Raw genomic sequence first — 22,440 nt, 5'->3', positions numbered from 1 at the left:
TAAAAAAGTAAAATAAAATTTTCACGTGAAACTGAGAAATGCAGAAACCTGAAGCATAATGCGTCGTACACTGTCTTCAATTTGCCCTATCCTTATCACACCATATGTCTGTTGTCTCCGTCTCTAATACACGCAACTATGTAGTCGTTTTGACCTTTTTCTCCGTATTTCTGCGTCTTCATTATTCTCTAAATTTCGGAATGGCCACACGTTAGCCGGTAAGAAAGTTGCTCATTCATTGTAACTTTATTATCAATATCACAGGATTCGTATGATAATTATTAAAGTGATAAGTTTGATCAAAACCAATAAAATCAAACAAGACTATGCGTTTGAAATGCATCAGAGAACATGATCAACAGGAAAAGTGATAAATTATTTTAAATAATCAAATTAAAGCTTCGTTATTCTACAATTTCAGGGTAGATGTCATCTTGGTCTTCCATAATTGCCTGTTCATCTTCTGAAAAATAATAAGCATTGCTTTGAGCTCTCTTCTAAAGTTAAAAATTTCCTACCAGGACGTGCACGTCTCCTCTCCCCTATTTTAAATGGTGCCAGCGATAAGAGAACCAAAAACGCAAGGACCAGACATGTTCCGGGTACGAATACCATCACTCGTCGATAAAAAATCGCGCTTACTTCGTGTGGTTTGAGCGCGCTGTAAATCATAATCTTTAAGTTATTGTCTTGTATAACAAACAACGAAGTACTTACTCATAAGCGGGAGTCCATAATTCGATCAGCTGATAAGCGATTCCGTTTGAAAGTTTGTCGAAAAAGCTCATTGCTCCGTAAACAAATGCTCCACTTTCCTGTAAAACATGATTAGATGTGACGTTGATAATGTTCTTGAAATCCAATTTTCTTTTTTTTTTCAAATTCGTTTAATCGTATCTCGTTGTGCACAGATAAATTGCAATGTGCGCATGCTCCTGTGAGCACAATGGAAATATTGTGATTTAAGACTCTTTTTTGTGATAGCGATATTTGGAAGACTTTGCCAAAAAAGAAAAGCTTTCTGTTTGCGTTAAATTTAAAATTTAACTTTTAGTCTTGAGTCTATAGACAAGTTCTAAATTTTGGTCGATATTGCTAAGTTCAGGAATTTAGGTTTAGGTAAAATCGTAGGTGTTGCCTATTTTTGTGTTGCCTATTTTTTCAGTTAAAGTGTTGCCTATTTTTTCAGCAAGCCTGTTTTTATACTGTCAACTTCAAATTTGAATGCAACTTTAAAACTCTTTTTTATAAATTTTGTATGTCACCTTATTTCTTTTCATACCAGTTAATATATCATTTTATATTGCTTTAAATCGTCTTCCAAATACCCCATGAAAAAAAAAACGAAAAAAAAACTAACTGTATTCTTGTTTATCAGATCAGCCGTGATTGACAGTGAGGTTATCAATAATATTGCCTGTGCGATTCCAATTCCAACAGCCAGTGCGTAAATTTTCCATCCTGGTAAGTCAAGCATCATGACAGCACATGATAGCATACCGGATGCCAATCCGAAACTATACAGTATCTGAAAATTAAGGAATACATTTTTGAAACGCGTTAGTATATACTTACTTTTTTGGAAAGTTTGCTCACAACAGGTAGGCTGTTTACCATTGATACGGAAAACGATGAGAGATATGCCACCATTGGTAAAATTGCTACATATTTCTGAAAGTTTTAAGTTGAGATTTCGCTGTGTCACTTCTCTCACTTTTTCATAGTTTTGTGTCATTGTAATATAGAATGGGAAATAGACTTGCGAGATGTTTATGTACAGTCGAGAAAGCATATAGAGTAGAGCAATCTAAATTTTTATATATTTTCTCACATTGCGTTGTGAATTGCAAGTACCTGATAAAACTGAACATGCCCAAACCAACTGGTCCAGTGCATGCGGACCAGCTCGCTTGCATCCGAAGAAAATGAGTTCAACCGGCTGTAAAGTTTTTTATTGCATTATTTTGGACTTTTCCGAACGTACCTGAACCGTCGATAATTGGTTGGTTCCCTGGTAAATGCATAAAACACAAAAGCTACGGTAATTCCCAGAACCACTACTAGCCATCCTGCTAGCTGAAATTTGAAATATGGCGGGTTTTCTTTAAAAAAACGTTTCGCAACAATTTTTAAAAAAGTACTCACCCTAAAATGACTGAAATCCCATGGCCCTATTGAAGTATGTCCTGTAGATTCTGAGAGAAGCCATGCCAGTGCAAAGTAAACTGATAAATTTGCAATGACTGTGAAAGCATATCTGAAGCTTTTCAAAATGAATGGGTTCAGTTACAAATCATCCAACCTTAAGGAATTCATAGTGGCTCTGCTTGCGGGTACGGAGGATAATTCGGGAATTAGAGCCAAATGAGATATCTGTAATAAAATATTATTGGGAATTGGGTAATTACTTCAAATTTATGTAAACTGTCAATAAATAAATTTTACATGTGACGGAAAATTTACCAAATTTCGAAGCTGCCTATTTCATAAAATATATATTTCACTTGCAAGTTTTTTTATGGTTTTGGTATTTTCATAACTACCAGCATGAGAACAAACATATCGCAACAAAAAAAAATACATCCAGGTGCAAACTGATAGAATGCAAGGAAACTACATTTTTGGAGTTTCCAACAAAAGGTGCCCGAACCTAACTTTCTCAATTTTTCTCTAAACTTTCAGTTGTTGATTTTTGCATTGTTCAAAATATTTGTTTACAAAAACTAAATAATTTTTGGAAGTTTTGATCAAAAATTTGGATATCGAACAGCTAAATTTTTCATGAAAACCGTCCGAAAACACTGCAAAACTCTTACCTGTACTGAAGCCCATCCAAATTGAAACACCATAATAAACGGAACAAACCAGAGTACTTTTAGCCATTCAGAAGTAGTACTCTTACACAAAAAACATTTATTGAAAATCATAGGAAATGATAAAGAAACCAACACGGTACCTAAATTAGTTTATACAAAATGTGCGCAACGAAAAATAAACAAAACCTATGAGATGCCATGACATCCTTCTTCCAATTTTGTCAAAACACGCAGGAAGTATGTTAGAGTCACTGAATATCCCAACTAACGGAGTGGAAATTGCGTCTGTCACCTGAAAATTATAGATTAATTAAATTTTTTTCTATTTTTTAGTACTATTAGCTCCAAGTTTATTTTTTAGCCGTTCATTACGGTAGATTTGTGAATTGGAAAAAGATTTGCTAATTTTTTTACAATTTGAATTGATTTCTCAAAATTAGCACTGACCAAAAATTAGCAGAGACCAAAAAATTAGCAGCGACCGAAAATTAGCAGCGACCAAAATTAGCATCGACTAAAAATTAGCAGCAACAAAAAATTAGTAGCTAGCAAAACAATGGCAGTGCCAAAAAATCAGCACTGACCAAAAGATCAGCACTGGCCAAAAATTAGCACTGACCAAAAATTAGCAGAGACCAAAAAATTAGCAGCGACCGAAAATTAGCAGCGACCAAAATTAGCATCGACTAAAAATTAGCAGCAACAAAAAATTAGCAGTTAGCACAACAAAGGCAGTGCCAAAAAATCAGCACTGACCAAAAATTAGCAGAGACCAAAAATTAGCAGCTAGCAAAACAACAGCAGCGCCAAAAAATCAGCACTGACCAAAAATTAGCAGAGACCAAAAAATTAGCAGCGACCAAAAAATTACCAGCTAGCAAAAAATTAGCAGTTAGCACAACAAAGACAGTGCCAAAAAATCAGCACTGACCAAAAATTAGCAGAGACCAAAAATTAGCAGCTAGCAAAACAACAGCAGCGCCAAAAAATCAGCACTGACCAAAAATTAGCAGAGACAAAAAAATTAGCAGCGACTGAAAATTAGCAGCTAGCAAAACAATAGCAGCGCCAATAAATCAGCACTGACCAAAAATTAGCAGAGACCAAAAAATTAGCAGCGATTAAAATTAGCAGCGACTAAAAATTAGCAGCAACCAAAAATGAGCAGCTAGCAAAACAATGGCAGTGAAAAAAGATCAGCACTGACCAAAAATTAGCAGAGACCAAAAAATTAGCAGCGCCCGAAATTCGCAGCGACTGAAAATTGCAGCGACCAAAAAATTGGCACTGACCAAAAATCAGCACTGACCAAAAATTAGCAGCTAGCAAAACAACAGCAGCGCCAAAAAATCAGCACTGACCAAAAATTAGCAGAGACAAAAAAATTAGCAGCGACTGAAAATTAGCAGCTAGCAAAACAATAGCAGCGCCAATAAATCAGCACTGACCAAAAATTAGCAGAGACCAAAAAATTAGCAGCGATTAAAATTAGCAGCGACTAAAAATTAGCAGCAACCAAAAATGAGCAGCTAGCAAAACAATGGCAGTGAAAAAAGATCAGCACTGACCAAAAATTAGCAGAGACCAAAAAATTAGCAGCGCCCGAAATTCGCAGCGACTGAAAATTGCAGCGACCAAAAAATTGGCACTGACCAAAAATCAGCACTGACCAAAAATTAGCACTGACCAAAAATTTGCACTGAACAAAAATTAGCACTGACCAAAAATTAGCACTGACCAAAAATTAGCACTGACTAAAAATTAGCAATGACCAAAAATTAGCAGCGACCAAAACTAGCAGCGACTAAAAATTAGCAGCGACACAAAAATAAGCAGCTAGCAAAACAATAGCTATACCCGTTATAAGCACGTTTTTTCCATTAAATATTATTATTTTCTCATAATTTAAAACTTTGAAATTGTTTGATTTGAATTGCGGGATATGTTGATTGCCAAAAATATTAAAATTCGGTAAAAGTTTCAAGTGCCGCCCATTTCAGTTTTATACCAAATTAGTTAGGGATAAAAATTCAAGAAAACAATTAAGGGTTGAAACAAACGAAACGTGTTTTGAATTGGCAATTATTTAGCAATATAAACTGACATGTCATGTAAAAATTAAGCTTCAAAAAAAATTCGATAGGCCGGTCCAAGTGCAATATTAGAAGGAAAAATTCAGATCGTTTCCTGATAATTTTTCAAAAGTTTTTTATTACCTGCCCAATCAGCATTAACATTCCAGCTCGACTACTTTGAAATTTTAATACTTTTTCCATATAAATCATGAAATATGTAAACCACATGCTTGCGCAGAGATCATTGTAAAAATGGCCGATACCTAGAATAATGCTATTTTTAAATATAATATTACAGAAAAAAAACATACCAAAAGCAATTTTTTTGGTGAAACTAATATCATGGTCCGGACGAATCGATCTTCTAGGTATAACAATCTGAATTTCAGTTTTTCAATTTCAGGTCAACATTTTTAGGGACAAAAAAGCTTACGTCGTCACAAGACCTTACTGGAACAACATCTCCTTCTGTTTCTTCGTCTGTCATCCTGAAAAATCAAACAATGAAAGGAAAATCAAATGAGGCGTGCTAAAAGAATAGAAATAATATAAACATTTAGTTTTTGAAACTGAACTCTTTCGTTCAAATTGCGGTCAGGTTAAAATCAATTGTGTAAACACATATCCCTAGTGAGTCAGAGGCATTGACCACCCGAAAAGCGAAAAAGGACGCAGGAATTCTAGGCCATATGTAGATGCAACTGTGCCTATTTCGAAATAATTGTTTTTTTATTTCACAAAACAAGACAAAAATCGACCAATACTCTGAAAATAAAACGACGGAAAGAGACAAATAAAGACGTTACTTTAATCAACATTTCTGAAAAAAAAATTTATTACATCAATTATTTAAACTAATATTTTAAAATTAAAATCAAAACAAACAAAAGTATATACTGATAACAAAAATTCTTTTTTTTTGAAATACAAGGATAGGAACAAATCAAAGATAAAAAATCAATTCAATAAATATGAAATCTTTTCTTCCTGCGACGACATAAAAAATCCGGTTGTAATCTGCATTGCATTCGCCATTTATGTAGGTTCAATTGTCGTTGTTTGACTTTCTTCCTCATCCTAATACTCATTACTCACTTCAAAATGAGTAGTTTATGAGGAAGCTTTTTTCTGAGTCATACATTTTCAAGCATAAACCGACAAGATTGTTTTCAACAGTTTTACCTAAATTTTATAATTGACAAGTAATTAAAAACACACACACTCGGAACATTTTTTCGAGGTTGATGTGAAGCAGACCAGACTTTAAATTGAAACAATTTTGTGTTGTGCAACAGTTCACACGGAAAAGCTCACCCTCAAATTTCAAAATGAAACATTTAAACTTCATTCAAAAGTTACCGCCAGTCCTAACGTACAGTCACAGAGTACGCCAAGTGAGAAATGTACCAGTACACAATAGCGTTAGCATTTGTTAGCACATGTAGGCAATAATTTTCAGGTCTGTTTTTTTTTTGAAAACAAACATTTCCATACACTCCCAAATAGGCTTTGGCTTAGTCATCGTGCTGAAAATAAAATTGATCTGGTGTCTTTTATGTGTTTTACAAATATTTTACTGTGCGAGAAGTAAAAGATTTATTCTTTGAAAAATCGGAGACATCAAAGACTGATGTAGTTCAAAAATTCTACTTGGTATTTTCAACTGTCGTGCTAAAATTTCAGAAGATACAATTACTGTTGCAATGACCAACGCGTTCAGCAACTAGTTACAAACATTCAGCTGTGTATTTTCAGAACTAAATTTGGATGTGCACTTTAGGATCTTCAAAAAAAATTTTCCATTTCCCTGTCAATTGTTTTAAATGCAACCTCTACGAGTTTAAGAAACAATTTTTGACTTACAAAATAAGAAATACAACTTTTTATCTGATTTATGGATGTTTTTTTTTTCAAAAATCGTTCTGATACGTAGATACGAATACGGTAGATAGATACGGACATGGTACACTTTTTGTGCAGGAACAATTCGAAAAACGAACACTTGAAAGGCAAGTTAAATAAATATGTATATCCTTTGTTACCACGGCAACCAGCATATCAACCACAGGCTCAGAATTAATACACAGCGCAAGTAAAGCTGATATTTATTCGAATTTTCTGCAGAATTTTGCTATGTTTGAAAATCAAAAGGTTTGTTAAAACATTTTTTAGGTGCGTTCAAGATGCAGCTGATAATTTGAACATTGTTAAATAAACATGTGCTAAAAGTGCCAAATGTTGCAAACAAAAGAGCACAAGACATGGTTCTCTACCTAAACGTTCTTTGAGCTACCGAGACTGTTTCATTGGACTAGAAAGATGAAGATTTGTATTTTAGAAAGATTTGCGCTTTGTTTTCACTAAAAATTGATGCAGAGAAACTTCTCTTTGTCTCTGAGACACGTGCTTTTTATTTGCTCAAAACGGTCAAATTCAAAGACCAAAAGATAAGGGTCTACATACTTCACATCTATTTCCATCGTTGCAAAAAGAGTATTCTTTTCAAAAGTAGTGGTGTTTCTGAAAGTTTCAATAGTGTTTCAATTAGCATAGCATGCGACAGTCTGTAATATTAATTTTCGCGGCACTATTCTGAATTTTCTATTGTTATATTTCAATTACTAAAATCAATAAAATCTAAAGCAGGTGCACATAATTTTATTTCGAGAAATGATCAGTAGATAATTCGGTCTTTTTGAAGTAATTGAATCTACAAATGTTCTAAAAAGTTTCTAAAAATGTTCTCAACCTTTAGCATATCCATAGACAACTTGAATTGTGGTGTTCAAAAAAGGTGTTCGTCTCTAAAAGAAACTGCAAAAACGTAACAACAAAACGAGGAAGGAGTATCTAATTAATAACTTGAAAAAAATTGATTTAAAAAAAACATGGAGAAGACAGAAATGTGATGAATCTGGATATAACGAGAACTTTTTTGATTGAATTGTGTTAAACGAAAATTTTAGTTTTCCTCAAAGGTATCGCCCGTAGGTATCTTTTTAATATAGTAGAATATGAATCTCAATAACCGAGTATAACTGTTTGAAAAACATTTTTCAAAAATGTTAGATGAGTTTTTGAGTTTTGCATAAGACTTATTAGAACAAACAACTGTTTTCTTAGAACTTTTTTACCTAAATTAATTGACTTTTTCCAGTAACTGTTTTTTCTGTGATATTTTAAATTGAATAATAAAAGAAAAACCTGAAAAGGCCATTTAGTTTTTTTTTTGTTGAGAAACGGAATGTGCCATAATCAGCCACTTCTTGCAAAATTTAAAAAAAATTAAGAAAACCAAAAAGGTTGTATTAATTTTTTACTGTTGTACCACGCCTTTAGTAAAGTTTTATAATTTTCATTTCTTTATATTTTGACCAATTTTGTCTAACCTATGATTTTGATGTTCCCCAAAACGTGATTAGAATTTCGATCGTAGTTTAATATTTTATTTCGTTCTTAGTTTTACTCTGCTTTCGTTTACTTCAAATCTAATAAGCTTCGTATATGTCAAGCGTTGATCTCTTTAGTAATTTGTACTGGACTTTGCTCATGATCAAGTTCCTTCTTAGTGTGTATGCGGTCATCTGGTCGCGCACAAAACGCACCACAAGGCGTGCACTACTGAGTGCAAATTATCGCTTTTTCCTATTGTTAAACTTTTCGGTGTTGTCCGATCAGAGTTCAGGAAAACACAACACAGAATAATAGTGTTTCCAACAAATACTCTCCAGAAAAGCTGTCAGTTGTAATCAATTCGAAAAAATACCAGATCAATGGGTACTACGTTAATCGTTTTCCCCTTTTCCGATTAGTCGTTTTTTTTTTCTGCCAGATCATCACCAAATCTGTCATCATCAATTTTCGCTTTTTTGCTGGTGGCGCCTTTTTTTTTTTGGAATATTTGATAGGCAATCCTCAATGTCGTCTGTCTTTTCTTTCTCTTTTGGTGAATTGGTTAATCAAAGATCTTGTAATTAAACAGTGTAATGTTGGAAAAAAATTGCATAAAGATCACTCACAGTATATTATTTCGTTCTTGCAATAGTACAACTTTCTCGTCGGCAATTCTCGAGTTTTTAAGATCAATATGTATTTACAATTTTCATGAATCGTATCGAATTTCACTTGCATGAGCAAATATGTTTCGTTGCACTAGCCGCACATGTGATTCTTGAATTTATAATTCTGACAAACTCCGCTATTGTGCCAAGGTGAATTTAAAATATAGAAATAAAAGAAAAAGAAACTTTGTTGCTTGTTTACAACTTAAAATGCGGATAAGGTTTTTTTAGACCACTTGTTTTAGGAGATTGAAAAAATGTTTCGAATTTCCAGAAACTTGAAGTCGTAAAAAACCCAAAAAAACCAAGATATTGGCGAACTTGGATAAATTTATCTATTTTTATGTATATTGTAAACGGTTATTTTAGTTTCGTTATATTTTTTATATTCATGGTTAAACATGTTAGAGCAAAATTGAGAAATACTGCAAATATGCTTTGAAAAAAAAAAAAAAAAAAAATCAAAATAAAAGCTCCGCCCAGTTCCTGGGTATTTTTGCGCTTGAAGTTTCTAGAATTTATCCAATCCGTACATTTCAATGTGTTTTTTTTTGATATATCAGTTGTGGGGATTTCTAGTAACTTCTTATTTTTAGTCCCGGGCAACATATTACAAAAAATTATCCCATTTGACAAAAATTGCGTACACATATCTGAAAAATAGGCTTATCTTTGAAAAATTCAAAATCGGAGACAGTAGATTCCCAAACGAATATCAATGGTTTTTTTTTCCTAAAAATTATTTCAAATTTAGAAACATCATTAACTCAATGCTACTTTAAATGAAATAATATGATCGCTTGGATAATATGATATTTTGCAAATATGATATTTTGCAAATTCCATTTCTGGCAACTCTAAATATTTTAAAAATCTTTGCTATTGCAAAAATCATTTATTTAGATCATTGTTGCATACGCATTTGTCCTACTAATTTGATAAAACAAACGTAAATTAATTCATGATGACACCCAGATATAACTACACCACTTGATTTGAAGTGATCTTTTTATCAATTCTGATATCACCTTATCAATCATATCCGATTGTTTTTTTCGCGTTGTATTTTAGATTATATATCTTGTTACCTTTTTGATTCCGTTCACCACAAAAACCACAAGAACATGCATACTAAAAGAGAAAAGATTATTTTGGCTAGAAAATTTTAGCGTAGTACCTATACTTGACTACTTTTAGCAATACTTTCTTTCAAAACCAATTGCCTTTTAGAAAACTTCACACACCAAATTTAACGACAAAGACAGTTAAAATCACAAGAGATCAGAAATCATCCGAGTGAAAAGTGCAAAAGAACTAGCGAATTGAAGCACTTCTTCTTTTCTCTTTCTCTCTGCGTCTTGACACCAATGACGGGAGAATTTTTGCTTTCAATATTTCTCGGTCTAGTGATTTCTAATATCAAAAATTAAATAAGCAACAATTTTTGGTTTTCATTTGATTGTTATTTTTATTTTTCGTTCTAGACACCAGCGCCAATTTTCATTTTGTTCAGCGAACTTGAACGAGAAAACGACGAACCATTGCACTACCTTTTCCTATTACTCTCCTTCTCTCTTTCTCTCTCTCTCTCTCTCTCTCTCTCTCTCTCTCTCTCTCTCTCTCTCTCTCTCTCTCTCTCTCTCTCTCTCTCTCTCTCTCTCTCTCTCTCTCTCTCTCTCTCTCTCTCTCTCTCTTCTGTCTCTCTATCTCTCTGTGTCATCAACAAACAGGGGTGAAGAGAGAAAGAAACTGGGAGAGGACGACGTGTTGTAGCGCTTGAATATTTGCCAAATCGTTGTATGCGCGCACTGTCTGACGATCCCGCGCATTTTGTCGGGCATAACAGGGAAAGGAAGAGACATTTTGGAGTGAAATGATGGAAGAGTTAGAGAGGAATAGAGAAAGAGAAAGAAACAAAAAGAGAGTAAGAGAAAGGTCTCGCCGGTCCGAAATATTACGCTCCTTTTCTCCCTCTTTTACTCTTGCTGGTAGGGAAGGGAGGTCGATGATGGGGGAAAAGGAAAAAAAAAACGAATATTTCGCAATGCGTATTCTCTCGTACTTTCTTTTTTCACCTCCATTCCACACGTCATATTTGTCTCTGATTCTTATTGATTTTTGTTTCATTCATCAGAAAATTTTGAGATAAGGAAAACCGAAACGGTACTGTGCCGCGTCTCTTATCTTCCACAACACATTATTCTCCTTCTTCTCGCTCTTCATTATGCATTTTTGTTCTTTTTCACTTCGTAGATTTTACTTTGTAGCAAATGGAGTTTGTAGCTGTTAAATGGAATTTGAAATTTGTAGAGCTAGAATAACATTAAAACAGAGATTTTTCTGACTTTTATACTCTGCAAACGTTTTATAAGAAAAACGGAAACTAGTTTTGCTCACAAGGAAAAACCTATAATCTTTCACATCACGCTTTTTTCTTTTGCTGTCTGATGTGGTTGATTGGCAGCGCGGGATACCCCGTTTCATATTGAAAAATATTTGAACTTCACAATAAGAGCTCAAAAAATATTTCAAAAAATCATTATCAATTTTTTTTTTGAATTTATGTTATCAAAGATTTTTTGCCTTGTCAAAACTAAAATAATTTATGAAAAAGAAACAATTTAAATTTTACAATATCAGAAAATTTTTCAAAAGAGTTTAGCGTCGTTTTTCTATTAGTAATATTTTAAATTTAAATTTCAACAGAAAATTAGGCAATCAAAGTTTTTTTAAAGTTTATCTCATACTGTTAGAAGAAATATTTTTTTGCATGTCGTACTGGAACTATTCTAAAAATGTTTGTATTTTTATTTATTAAAATTCAAAACTGTTTTTTGAATTGTGTTCTACTTTTAATATGAAAATTGATTCTTCCTGAATTTCCCATAAGAATACACCTGAAAAAGTTTTTTAAACTTTAAACTTTAAACTTTATAATCTCATAATTGGTGATTTTTCGTAGTTTCTGTTCTGATTTAATACGTAGATCAAGATCGGTGGATTGGAACTAGACTAATGATCAGTGTTTAATGGGTTAATATTATAAAACTTTTCTATAATATTTATTTTCCTAGGCGTGATCTTCTTGCTTTTCACTTTTGGATTTAAATAAAATATTAAAGTTAATCCAATAATCTATCCCGAAGTCAGCAAGCGAAGTCTGCTGCCATTCAGCATTTCCTCATTCCTTTGTAAATCTTCTGAAATAGATATAAATCTACACTTTTCTCTCTTTTTTTTCAAATTTTTCTGCAACCACCAAGTTCACTTCATGACAAAACGCAGCAAACAATTGTCGGCAGGCTTACGTCGCCATGGTAGTGTCTTTCAAACAGGTGCTTTCTTTCGTTTTTAGACCAATGCCCAGTGCAACTTGTATTAATCGTGTATCCGTCATTTCCTGACTCAAACGGGAAAGCGACCCTAATCCGTACGTTTTACTTCAGATTAGTGGGCGCAATTTGGAAAGCCCGATGCATCAATTTAAAGTTTACAAATTTTGAGCTGAATCTTTTTTTTTTGCTGTAAATTATATATTTTTCTCTCGGTGTCGAATAATTAGAGAAGGAAAAAACACAAAACTACAACTTTCAGAATCAGAATCCAATTTCCTTTGATGATCTTCGTCTAGTATTTTTTTGTTCTATAATACTTTGAAGTGTCTGAAGTAAAGGGGAAAAATAATTCAATTTGGAGAACCTTACAACCTTTTTTTCAACAATCTTCAACATGTGACTTGCAAAATGACACACTTGTAAAAATATGATGTCAAAAAATTGTGGAAAATACTTTCTTTTCCTGGCCAAATTGATTTTATCGTATGATTAGTAATTTTTGAATCAAATTGATAAGAAAAGTTATACGCATAAAAATGGCCGTCACCTCCATTGTTGGAACATTGTGAGCTTTTGTGGTTGACGTTTCAAGCATTTCTTTTTCTCTCTGCTCTTTCAATATTTTAATGAAAAATTATTATATCTGCGTGAAAATGTACCCCACATTCTTATGTTTATTTCCATTGATCTGAAAATGTAATAACTTTTCTTCTTTCTTGCCACATCACTTCACCTGGCTGTAGTAAACTTGCACTATTGAGAAATCTTTTGAAGCTTTCATTTTTATTGAAATTTTATTTATTTTTCACTTCATAACTATGACAACCCATTTCTCCATTAATCGCACACTTTTTTTTTCAGAAACAACTAGCAAGATCAGCATGTCGTGTCTGGTGTGTGAGACCGATGCACACGGTCAGCACTTTGGTATCCGATGTTGTCGGGCGTGTGCAGCATTTTTTAGAAGAACTCTTACAATGAACCTTAGGTACAAATGCCGATTTGATCGAAAATGCGAAGTTTCATTTAGTAAGTGTTACGTTATTTTGGCACCCTAGGTTCGTTCTGACATTGGTCTTTTTCGCAATAGTCTTTGTGAGTCGACCGATCAAATATTTGAAACAGATAACACCGGAAACAAAATAAACGAAATCATGACGTGCTTTTCAAAATTTAAAATTTAATTTTTCCAGATAAAAGGTACTCCTGCAGATGTTGTCGTTATGAAAAATGTGTTCGAGTAGGAATGCGAAAAGACAGTAAGTGTTTTACCCGAGTTCCTTGACCCCTAACACACTTGACAATATTTGCAATCGAAAAAGACTCGAGTACTTCATCTCCAGATCAAAATAGCATGCATCCTTTCCCCACACACAATTCCCCTCCAATTGCAGATCTCACATCCCCTGTTTCAGTGGTACAAAACAAATCGGAGACCGAGAAGGACTCGTCTGGAAATGAGACTGACAGCATTGGACATTCTCCGCATTCTTCCCTGGAATCTTACACGTGTCGACCGCCGAGTTTCGAGCAGCAGCAGCAGAACCAGAATCCAGATCCTCCGTTATTAATGGGCAATAATGGAACGTTTGTGCAGGAGGTTGCGTCGGACGCCTATCAACCGAATAGCGATATGCATCAGCTAAACTTTTCGTTTCACAGAACTGTCATTGAAGAGGTTTGTAGTTTTCTTTGAAGGTTTACTTTACCGACCACAAAATGATGTCGGTAAACATTATAAAAGTAAACACATATTGATTGAAGATGAGTCATAATCCATCGACCAAATTGTCCCAGTAGTGGAATTTAATCCGCGCCGGCTTCTTATGCTTGCGATTCATGTACATATGCATTATTCAATGGACTACTACTGAAGCACTTGACAAATTTTCTTTCTGACCAAAATTCTAATTCTATCCAGCACAAAAATTTCATTAGATGAAAGTCAATCTTGTGGACTCGGGCAACACATCGTTAAAATTATATGCTTCGAGAAAAGCCATTATCCCCATGACAACAGGGCAGCGCAAGTTTGAGCGAAATAGCAAGCTGAGAAAAATACATCCCATTGTTACTTTGGCTTTTTGCGCTACTTTTTGAATTATTTTTTGAATCAGTGCAATAATGCCGGCGTTCTTTGTGGTGGATAAAACTGGAAGTCGCTACGCAATGCTCGGTGCTCCAAATGTGACTTCTGCTGTAAGTTCAAACTGACCGGAAAAATACACTTTACGAGTTGAATTTTCTTATCACTCAAATCACACTCATTTGTTCAGGAATTATCGAAACCCAGGCACACTTCGATTAAATACATATACTATACAATTAAATACATATACTATACATACATATGTACATGAAAATTGCATAGAGCATAATTTCTATACTTTCAGGTGGGTCGAGCGGTAATGCCAACTCCTCCATTCCAACAACCACCAATTCATATTCCGCAACCTTTCGACTATCAATACACAGATTTGTTGAGCACAGACGAGCAGAATTCATCGGCCATCCCCTCTTCGTTTACACAATATAACCAAGTACCTCAAGAATACAATAATGAATCTGGAAATCAGAATCAAATGTTTGCCATGGCCGCACAACAAGCAACCCAGGATCTTCATGTGAATGTGCAAAATGTTTTAACGCCGACTATTGATGCAATGTTTGGACAGGTAAGAGTTAATGTGGTTTGTTAAGTTGTACTACATACGTACATTCTGATTCTGATTAATTTTTTTGATGAGCAACTGAAAAATGTAATTTATGTGGAATCAGCCGTGGTTCATTATAGATGATGTCCAACAAATGAGAAAGTTATTAAAAATAATTTCTATGATGCTATGATGACCAAATATCGACAAATATGAAACTTTTCAAAAAACGTTGATAAATTATTTTATTTGAAGTCAAAAATAGGTGAAGCATCAAATCCCACCATTTATTTTGGAAGTCGTCGATCGAAAAAAAGTTTTCTTTCAGTGATATGTTTTAAATATGTTCCAAATATTCATATTTCAACATTGTAGGAATTCAAACATGTTACAGTGATTTAGATTTCTTGAAGAGTGGCGCAAACTCAGTTTTCACGACTTTCCGAATCAGAATAAAAATGTTTCTAAAATTTTTGATAAACGTTTTTCAATTATTTTTTTCATACTTTACTTTTAACCAAAAACATTTCACATATTTCTGAATCTATTCTTTACAGCCTCCTGACGCATTCTGTCAACTTCCGGACATTCCACTGACCCTCTGTCAGCAGGCTTTACTGGCTTACAGAGAACATAATAAACAATGGCCAGATCAAGACAAGGTGAGAATAATCTTGTTGTAACCGATAATCAAAATAGCAAAATAGATTATCTCAGAAAATTCTAGATTTTCTGAACTTGTGATCTCTATTCATAAAGCTCTTGCACTTTTAGATGATTGAAAACGTGCCTCTCGATATGGAAAATTTCATGCGCAATCATTACATTGAAATTGAGCACATTGCACGATTCTGTATGTCTATTCGAGTTTTCGCCCAACTTCCAAAGGATCAGAAGTGGATTATCTTCAAGCACTTTTGGACGAGGTTCTATGAATTAGATAGATGTTTTGCAACTTGCCAACGACTCGGCTATAACCTCACTGACGAGAGGGGGCTCACGCTGAATGGTCAGATTATCAATTTTGGAATATCTGTTGTGAAACTAGAGAATATTAGTGATATGGATGCTACACAAGTTAGAAAGTTAGTTGTTTAAAATTAAGTTTGATGAGAAATATTTAATATGTACTTACTTATTTTTAGTTTCCTAAAAGGAAGTATGGATAAGTTCCGATTGATCTTTATCAACCCGTTCAAAAAGTTGCAACCAACCGAGTATGAGCTCATGTACATGATGATGAGCATAATGTGGAGTGTATCAAGTAAGTTACTGAGCTTTTGAAATCAGTACTATTCTTTAACTGCAGACCTCCCTGGAATCACTGATGCTACTAGGGATATATCTGAAAAGGTTGAGCTTCGGTTAGCTGAAGATCTCCATACTTATTATGCTGAACAGTATGACAACAACAATCCAAACTACGCTGGTAGAATAACACGGCTAAGTAGCATTGCCTCCGCTGTTGATGTGAGTTTTTTCTTCATTTCTAGCGTGTGATTTCGAAATTATCTGGATAATATATATAATGTATATATATTTTCAGGAGATCACTGAACGAAAAAGGGAGGATAGTCAGGTGTCCAAGACGTTCAACATTTTCAAGAACGATTTCTTCTTCAGCGATCTCACCGATTTCCCAGTCTGATCTTTTTCTTGTTGTCCATAGTTTTATTCACTGACTTTCAGTGTCTCAATTAGGTTGACAAGTGCTCTCGTAACTTTAAATCTCCGATGATTTTGAAATATCTAAAATCTAAATCCAGTTATCACCAGTCATTCAATTTATGTGTATTATAAAGTGCCTAAAAATGTGAATCTTCATTTTTCGGCACGTCGTCACCTCTGACAAAACTCATCTTTGTAGTATAGGAAACAAAAATGTACTTGATTTCATTTAAAAATCCCAAGGTCTTTATCTACAGCCCCTCCAAAATTTTCAATTTTTTTCACTATCTGTTTTTCCCTTGCTCCACCTCCTTAAACGTATCCCGTAATCAAAATCTATAATCTATCATATTGTATTCTCCAGCAACAAATGCAACCAAATGTATTAAAAATGTTTAAAAATTTATAAAGATTATTGTCACACTTTTCACATCCAATTACCAGTCTGACTCTCACGTTTCCAGTGAATAACAGCGTGTTTCAAAATGTCATGTGCTAATAATATTGAACATATTAGCAAAAACCTCATTGAAATTCTACAAAACTGCATCGAGTACGTTTTAATGAATACAGGTAAAATTTTTGAAAATTCCCAAAAAATGTTTTCATTATTAATCATTTTTTGATTGAATTTTAAATGTTTTCCCAGAATATGAACAACGAATATATATATATAAAGCAGTCAATTTTTTAATGATTTTTAATGACTGCACAGTTACAATATTAAAATCATTAAAAATTGTATAAGTCAATACAAATTGTTAAACATATTTTCTCTAATTTTATCTTTTTTATTGTCAAATTTTTAATAGCACTACATTTTACTGTTGTATTTTTGACTACGGTTTAAAATGAGTCGAAAAATGAGCATTCTCATGAAAATAATTTATATAAGCTTTTCTTTGCCGGTTGCCAAAAATTTTAAAGTTATGTTGTTCGATTTGCTTATTTTCGAAGAATTGAGGTGTTTTAAATTGCTTTATCAAAATCCGACCCGCAAGTTGTTAGCTCCTCCAATTGTGAAAATTAAAAAACTTTACCAGAAACTGCGTGTCTTTGATTTATGCTTATAGGATTAAATGTAAGAGTTATACACAATTAAAATTCTTTTGACCGAATGAATTTTATACAGGTTTAATGAATTTTCATATCACTTTTAAACGTATGTCCAAAAAACTAACATCTAGGTGTTCTAAAAGTCTAATTATCTCTACGTCCAAAATTATTGTTTGAATACTATCCATAAACCTGTCATATTTTAAGAAATTTACGATTTCTTGGCAAATAATTTGATTTGCTTTTTTTTTTACTTCAGCTCACATGTAACTCTATAAAGCGATATATAAATAAAACTCCATACTCAGACGCAGCCTAAATTGTTCTCTTCAAAAGCATACACTGTACTTTTTCATTTCGTTTCCTCCCGTTAACAATATAAAAAGTGCTCCATCATTCCTCAACTATTAAAAATTGTCTCCTCTTGTCAATAGTTCTTGTTCTTCCGTCTTCAACTCCTCCGCAACTTTATTTATTCCCATTTTCTCTTTTTTAGTTCTAAAAAATTTATGTTTCTGTCTTTATTTCTCATCATGTCACAATCAAATAGAAGAAGCTCCGGTAGGCGGTAAACTTCTGTGTGCTTGGAGTACAATAGAAGCCGAAACCAATACAATAAAATGACACAGAAGAGACAAAAAGAATAGTTCATCTCATTAGCTCAGTTGCTCTGATTTGCTATTATGAATAATCCAAAGGGTCTGAAGAACCCGATAGCTTTTGTGTTTGTAGTTGTTAGCGAAGAGAAAGAGGCGTAACATATTTTCATATAGTAAGCAATTATTACGCAAGTGTTGTTTGGAAGATTGTAAATGAGATGAGCAACGAGGCGAAGAATGGGGTCTCCCCGGCAGTCGCCGCAGATTTCGTTGCCCAATCAAAACTACCCCACCGACTCCACCCCATCTGCTGTCAGTTTGATTTTGAGCCCCGATCCAATAGGTTCTCGTGAGAGTTTTTTGTCGCGTTTCATTTCTTGATGATTTTTCTTGATTGAAAAAACTATTGTGGCAGTGGTTTTAACTATGCCCATAACTGTTGGAATTTCATCAGGTATGAAAATTCCATCAAGTTTTATCATATGTTACTGTTCCCAGGATCGTTTTTTGAGATTTCAAAACAGCAAAGTGATTTAAATTTTACATTTTTAGAGTTAGGAGTAATCATATCTATGCCCCATTTTTTAAAATTCAACAGATCATATATCAGTTCTTAATTTACATATCCACAAATCTTCAATTGACAAAGTACATATTTGTATTTTCTTCATATATTATTTATTTTATGTTTAGTAGAGATTATCAATTGACATCTTCAAAATGAACCGAGATATAACCTCACAAATTGAAGTCACCTATTACGGGTCCCGCAAGTATCATTCCTGTTAACAAACAAAACCAGCTGTTGTAAACGCCAGCGTGCTACTTTTTAATAAAACCAAACACACTCACATTTTCAATTTTTACTGCCTTAACCAAAATGTCCCAGAAAAACCACTAATTTCTATTACTGAGACATTTTGTAAAATATCGTGAACATTCTCTCTTTCTCACTCTCGTTCGTTTTTTTTGTTGAATTCCAATTTTGGAGTTCAAGGCCAAATTGCACTTTTTTGTTTGTAATACAAGCTTTTCATCTTGACAGCTATGAATGGCTTTCGTGTCGAAGATTTGCTATCCGAACGGGAAAAAGACTCCAACTCGGATGAAGCCACGCATCAAAAGTCTCCAGCTGATGGCGGGAAATCGAGTCGGAAACTCAAAATGCGGCGAGCCAGAACTGCATTCACTTATGAGCAATTGGTTGCGCTGGAAAACAAATTCAAGGTTGGTGAAACGTTTTTTTTTCGGGTTCTGCATTTTTTAAATTTCAGACTTCACGTTATTTGAGCGTCGTAGAGCGTTTAAATTTGGCAATTCAACTTCAGCTTTCTGAAACTCAGGTAGCCATGATTGCAGTGAAAATTTTCATATCTTCAAAAGTAGTTCAGGTAAAAATCTGGTTCCAAAACCGGCGTACCAAGTGGAAGAAACACAATCCGGGACAAGATGCAAATACGCCTCAAACCCCACCATCTTCCGATGAAACTCAGATTCAACCAATTCTACCGGCAAATCCTATAACTTCATTTAGTTCATTGGTAAATAACAATGCATTATTATCAATTCAACCTTTAAACACCTATATTTTCAGCTTTTGCCGCCAATAATATCTCCAGCAAACTCAGCAGTTCTACAAGGAACATCCATCCCATTAACACTGTTCAACTTGAACCAAATTCTAATGCCTCAAAATGTGGGCTTCAATTAAATGGATATTTTGTTTTTGTTTTTTTTTTCGGTGTTTTTTTTTCTCTTCTTACAATTTGTACGGGTTCTGAGCTTAAACTCTGACCGTTTAATCTATTCCATTTCTATCACATGAGCTTGAAACTTGGCTTAACTTATAGCCCCCACACCTAGTTTTTAAAACAACCATTTTAGTGTGTAGACTCCGGTTTCTATATCTTTGAATCCACATATCTTTCTCATTTCCTGCAATCCCATTTACCCAATACTTCAATTTCATTCAATCCGGTTTTATTATCGCTTGATCGATATGAAATGTCTTAAATACAATAAAATTGGCCCATGGATCAATGAAGTAATGATGATTGAAAACAGAATTGACCCATGATGCTCACGACCACGTGTCGCGCAATTAAATCATGCGTATTTCGTAACTCGACCCCGTCTTGGCGGTTTTGTTTCAAGCTGTGAAATGAGAGGGGACAGCTGAGCAACATTTTGGCAGAATGTCTGCACTTCTCGAAAGTAATCGAGCCTGTTCACATTATTAGTTGTTCTGAATAGAGTTTAGATGAAAAAGCGCCTTCATCATTCAATTAGGCCATGCAATGCACATTATAGTAATAAATGTATATAGATTTGTACATTCTAAGGTCGAGTTTGAGTTTTTGAATATATTATATTAGTGTTTCACCCCATTGTTCAACTTTGGCAGCTTATCAGTTGTTGTATGTTTTATTCAAATGTTGTCAGCCGAGATAGAGCCTTTCAAAGTACATTAATCGGGTGCAATAGAGGAAATACAGTAGATCAGGATACGGCAAATATTGCATTGCTGCTTGAATTCAACTTTTTAAAAAAGTATTGTCAATGTGGTTTTTCATGGAAACATTAACAATAGTCGAAGATACAGTATGCCTAATTATGAACATCAAAACTTTTCAAGATTGTCAGAAAATTTTCAGCCAAAGTTTTGGTCACTTGCCTACTGTACAAATCCTCTACATTTTTCAGATAAAAGTATTGTTCGGTTTCCAGAAGGATGAAAACTGAGTGATTTTCAATTAGTTTTTCAAGAAATTTGATTTGTTTTGTAGTGATATTTGGCCATTGCCGCACAATGAAAGTGCAGTGATCAGCTTCTTAAAATAAAATAAAACTTTTCATAAAAAACATTTATTTTTTAACTTCAAAATGCAATTTCCATCATCCGGTCGTTGTGAATCTCGGCTCACATCAAAGTGAGAAGTGACGAATTGGTCACATTATTCAGATAAATATGATACCGCATAAAAATTCAAATATCTACTGCCGGATGTTTTTATCGAGGCGCTCAACATTTGAATAAACGACTTTGGGAAGGTTGGCAATGGTGGTGGAGACCCCGAACGATTTTCACAGCTGCATCATTGTCGCTGAATTGCCTGAATTGTGAAAGCTGTACCAGTAGTCTTGAGATGATTATTGAACTCCCAACAATGTCACCGGGATCTGGAAAAATCAATTATTTTACTGGGACTTGATTATTTCGATACATCAGTGTGATCCATCAAACATCAAAGAGTCTGTCAGTGGGAGCTGTCATGTTATCTTGCGGTATTGGCAAATTGCATCCAAATCGTTTCAAGAAGCGGCTGTTGTGGTACAATCAAACACTTGCCAATTGTCCCACTTAAACATGTTGGCGACTCAATTTACAATGATTTGTAGGTCACACACTGACAACTCATATCATTGGCGAGTCCGTCATAAGTGGACCGCAAAAAATGTGTTCGTCGCGGTGAAAACAGGGGATGGGGCGAGGTGTAGGGAGTTATGGTGTTTTGAATGTTTTCCGGATGACAAACAAGTCAATGAGGTCTCTATGTCGAATCGGCACCACCCGACCACAAAGTAAATGATGGGTGACAAATGAGCCTTCAACCAATTACATAGGAGAGGCCCTCGCATTTGTCATTGCATCTTTGCCTGTTATCAGCTCTTGCTCTCACTTGTTCCGTGTGAACAAGTGGATGGATTTGCTGGCTTGTTAATGAATTACACTTGGACACAAAATTGAGGGATTTCATGGAGGGCAGCACAAAAAAATGTGGTTTAATTAGAGGATTTAAAAACAGAAAATGTTTTGAAAAGTAATTGAAGCACTGTTTGAACCCCTACAATATTGATATATAATCCAGTCTGTGAAAACTGAGATTTCACCGCTTTTGGACTCGAAATTAAAAAATTCCAAAATTTGTTGAACAGTTTTATTATGATATATGTTTATTTTCGCACTACATGAACAGTTTTTTATATTTTCCCCATTGGCCGTGATCCACATTTCACTTATTCAGTAATGATAAATTTTGCGTTATGTACAGCCTGACGTTATAACTAAACCATGCTTATTTTCCATGTTTTGAAACGAGTACAGTATTATACAAACTAGAATTCTATAAAACAAGCTCAATTTATATCCAAAAATGTCAAGAATATGTTTTTCGA

General features: G+C 34.1%; 3 protein-coding genes and 1 non-coding gene across 4 annotated transcripts; 3 read left to right on the top strand and 1 right to left on the bottom strand.

Moving 5' to 3' along the window:
• Nucleotides 1-232: 232 nt before the first annotated feature.
• mfsd-12 (Major facilitator superfamily domain-containing protein 12) lies at nucleotides 233-5,379 on the bottom strand. Its single transcript, NM_076398.7, has 15 exons — nucleotides 5,325-5,379; nucleotides 5,203-5,269; nucleotides 5,033-5,154; nucleotides 3,003-3,108; nucleotides 2,817-2,956; nucleotides 2,303-2,373; nucleotides 2,146-2,257; nucleotides 1,985-2,076; nucleotides 1,855-1,939; nucleotides 1,715-1,807; nucleotides 1,576-1,671; nucleotides 1,361-1,528; nucleotides 718-815; nucleotides 519-661; nucleotides 233-463 (listed from the first exon to the last, which is right to left on the bottom strand). The coding sequence occupies exons 1-15, from the start codon at nucleotides 5,376-5,378 to the stop codon at nucleotides 405-407; spliced, it is 1,506 nt and encodes a 501-aa protein (NP_508799.1). The 5' UTR covers nucleotide 5,379; the 3' UTR covers nucleotides 233-404.
• A 7,769-nt stretch (nucleotides 5,380-13,148) lies between these two features.
• On the top strand, nucleotides 13,149-17,034 carry nhr-45 (Nuclear Hormone Receptor family). The gene is made up of 9 exons (NM_076396.8): nucleotides 13,149-13,316; nucleotides 13,481-13,546; nucleotides 13,682-13,965; nucleotides 14,681-14,962; nucleotides 15,499-15,603; nucleotides 15,716-16,026; nucleotides 16,087-16,205; nucleotides 16,251-16,411; nucleotides 16,488-17,034. The coding sequence occupies exons 1-9, from the start codon at nucleotides 13,169-13,171 to the stop codon at nucleotides 16,587-16,589; spliced, it is 1,578 nt and encodes a 525-aa protein (NP_508797.3). The 5' UTR covers nucleotides 13,149-13,168; the 3' UTR covers nucleotides 16,590-17,034.
• A 2,275-nt stretch (nucleotides 17,035-19,309) lies between these two features.
• On the top strand, nucleotides 19,310-20,304 carry ceh-1 (Homeobox protein ceh-1). Its single transcript, NM_076395.8, has 4 exons — nucleotides 19,310-19,491; nucleotides 19,539-19,607; nucleotides 19,656-19,805; nucleotides 19,859-20,304. The coding sequence occupies exons 1-4, from the start codon at nucleotides 19,312-19,314 to the stop codon at nucleotides 19,973-19,975; spliced, it is 516 nt and encodes a 171-aa protein (NP_508796.2). The 5' UTR covers nucleotides 19,310-19,311; the 3' UTR covers nucleotides 19,976-20,304.
• A 1,419-nt stretch (nucleotides 20,305-21,723) lies between these two features.
• On the top strand, nucleotides 21,724-21,917 carry F16H11.6. The gene has a single exon (NR_070922.1). It is a non-coding gene; the product is annotated as an Unclassified non-coding RNA F16H11.6 (non-coding RNA).
• The last annotated feature ends 523 nt before the right edge of the window (nucleotides 21,918-22,440 follow it).

This window comes from Caenorhabditis elegans, chromosome X, assembly GCF_000002985.6.
Source record: "Caenorhabditis elegans chromosome X".
NCBI classification, from domain to species: Eukaryota; Metazoa; Nematoda; class Chromadorea; order Rhabditida; family Rhabditidae; genus Caenorhabditis; species Caenorhabditis elegans.
Note: the sequence above shows the minus strand (reverse complement) of the source record. Positions and strands in the feature narration are given on the sequence as shown.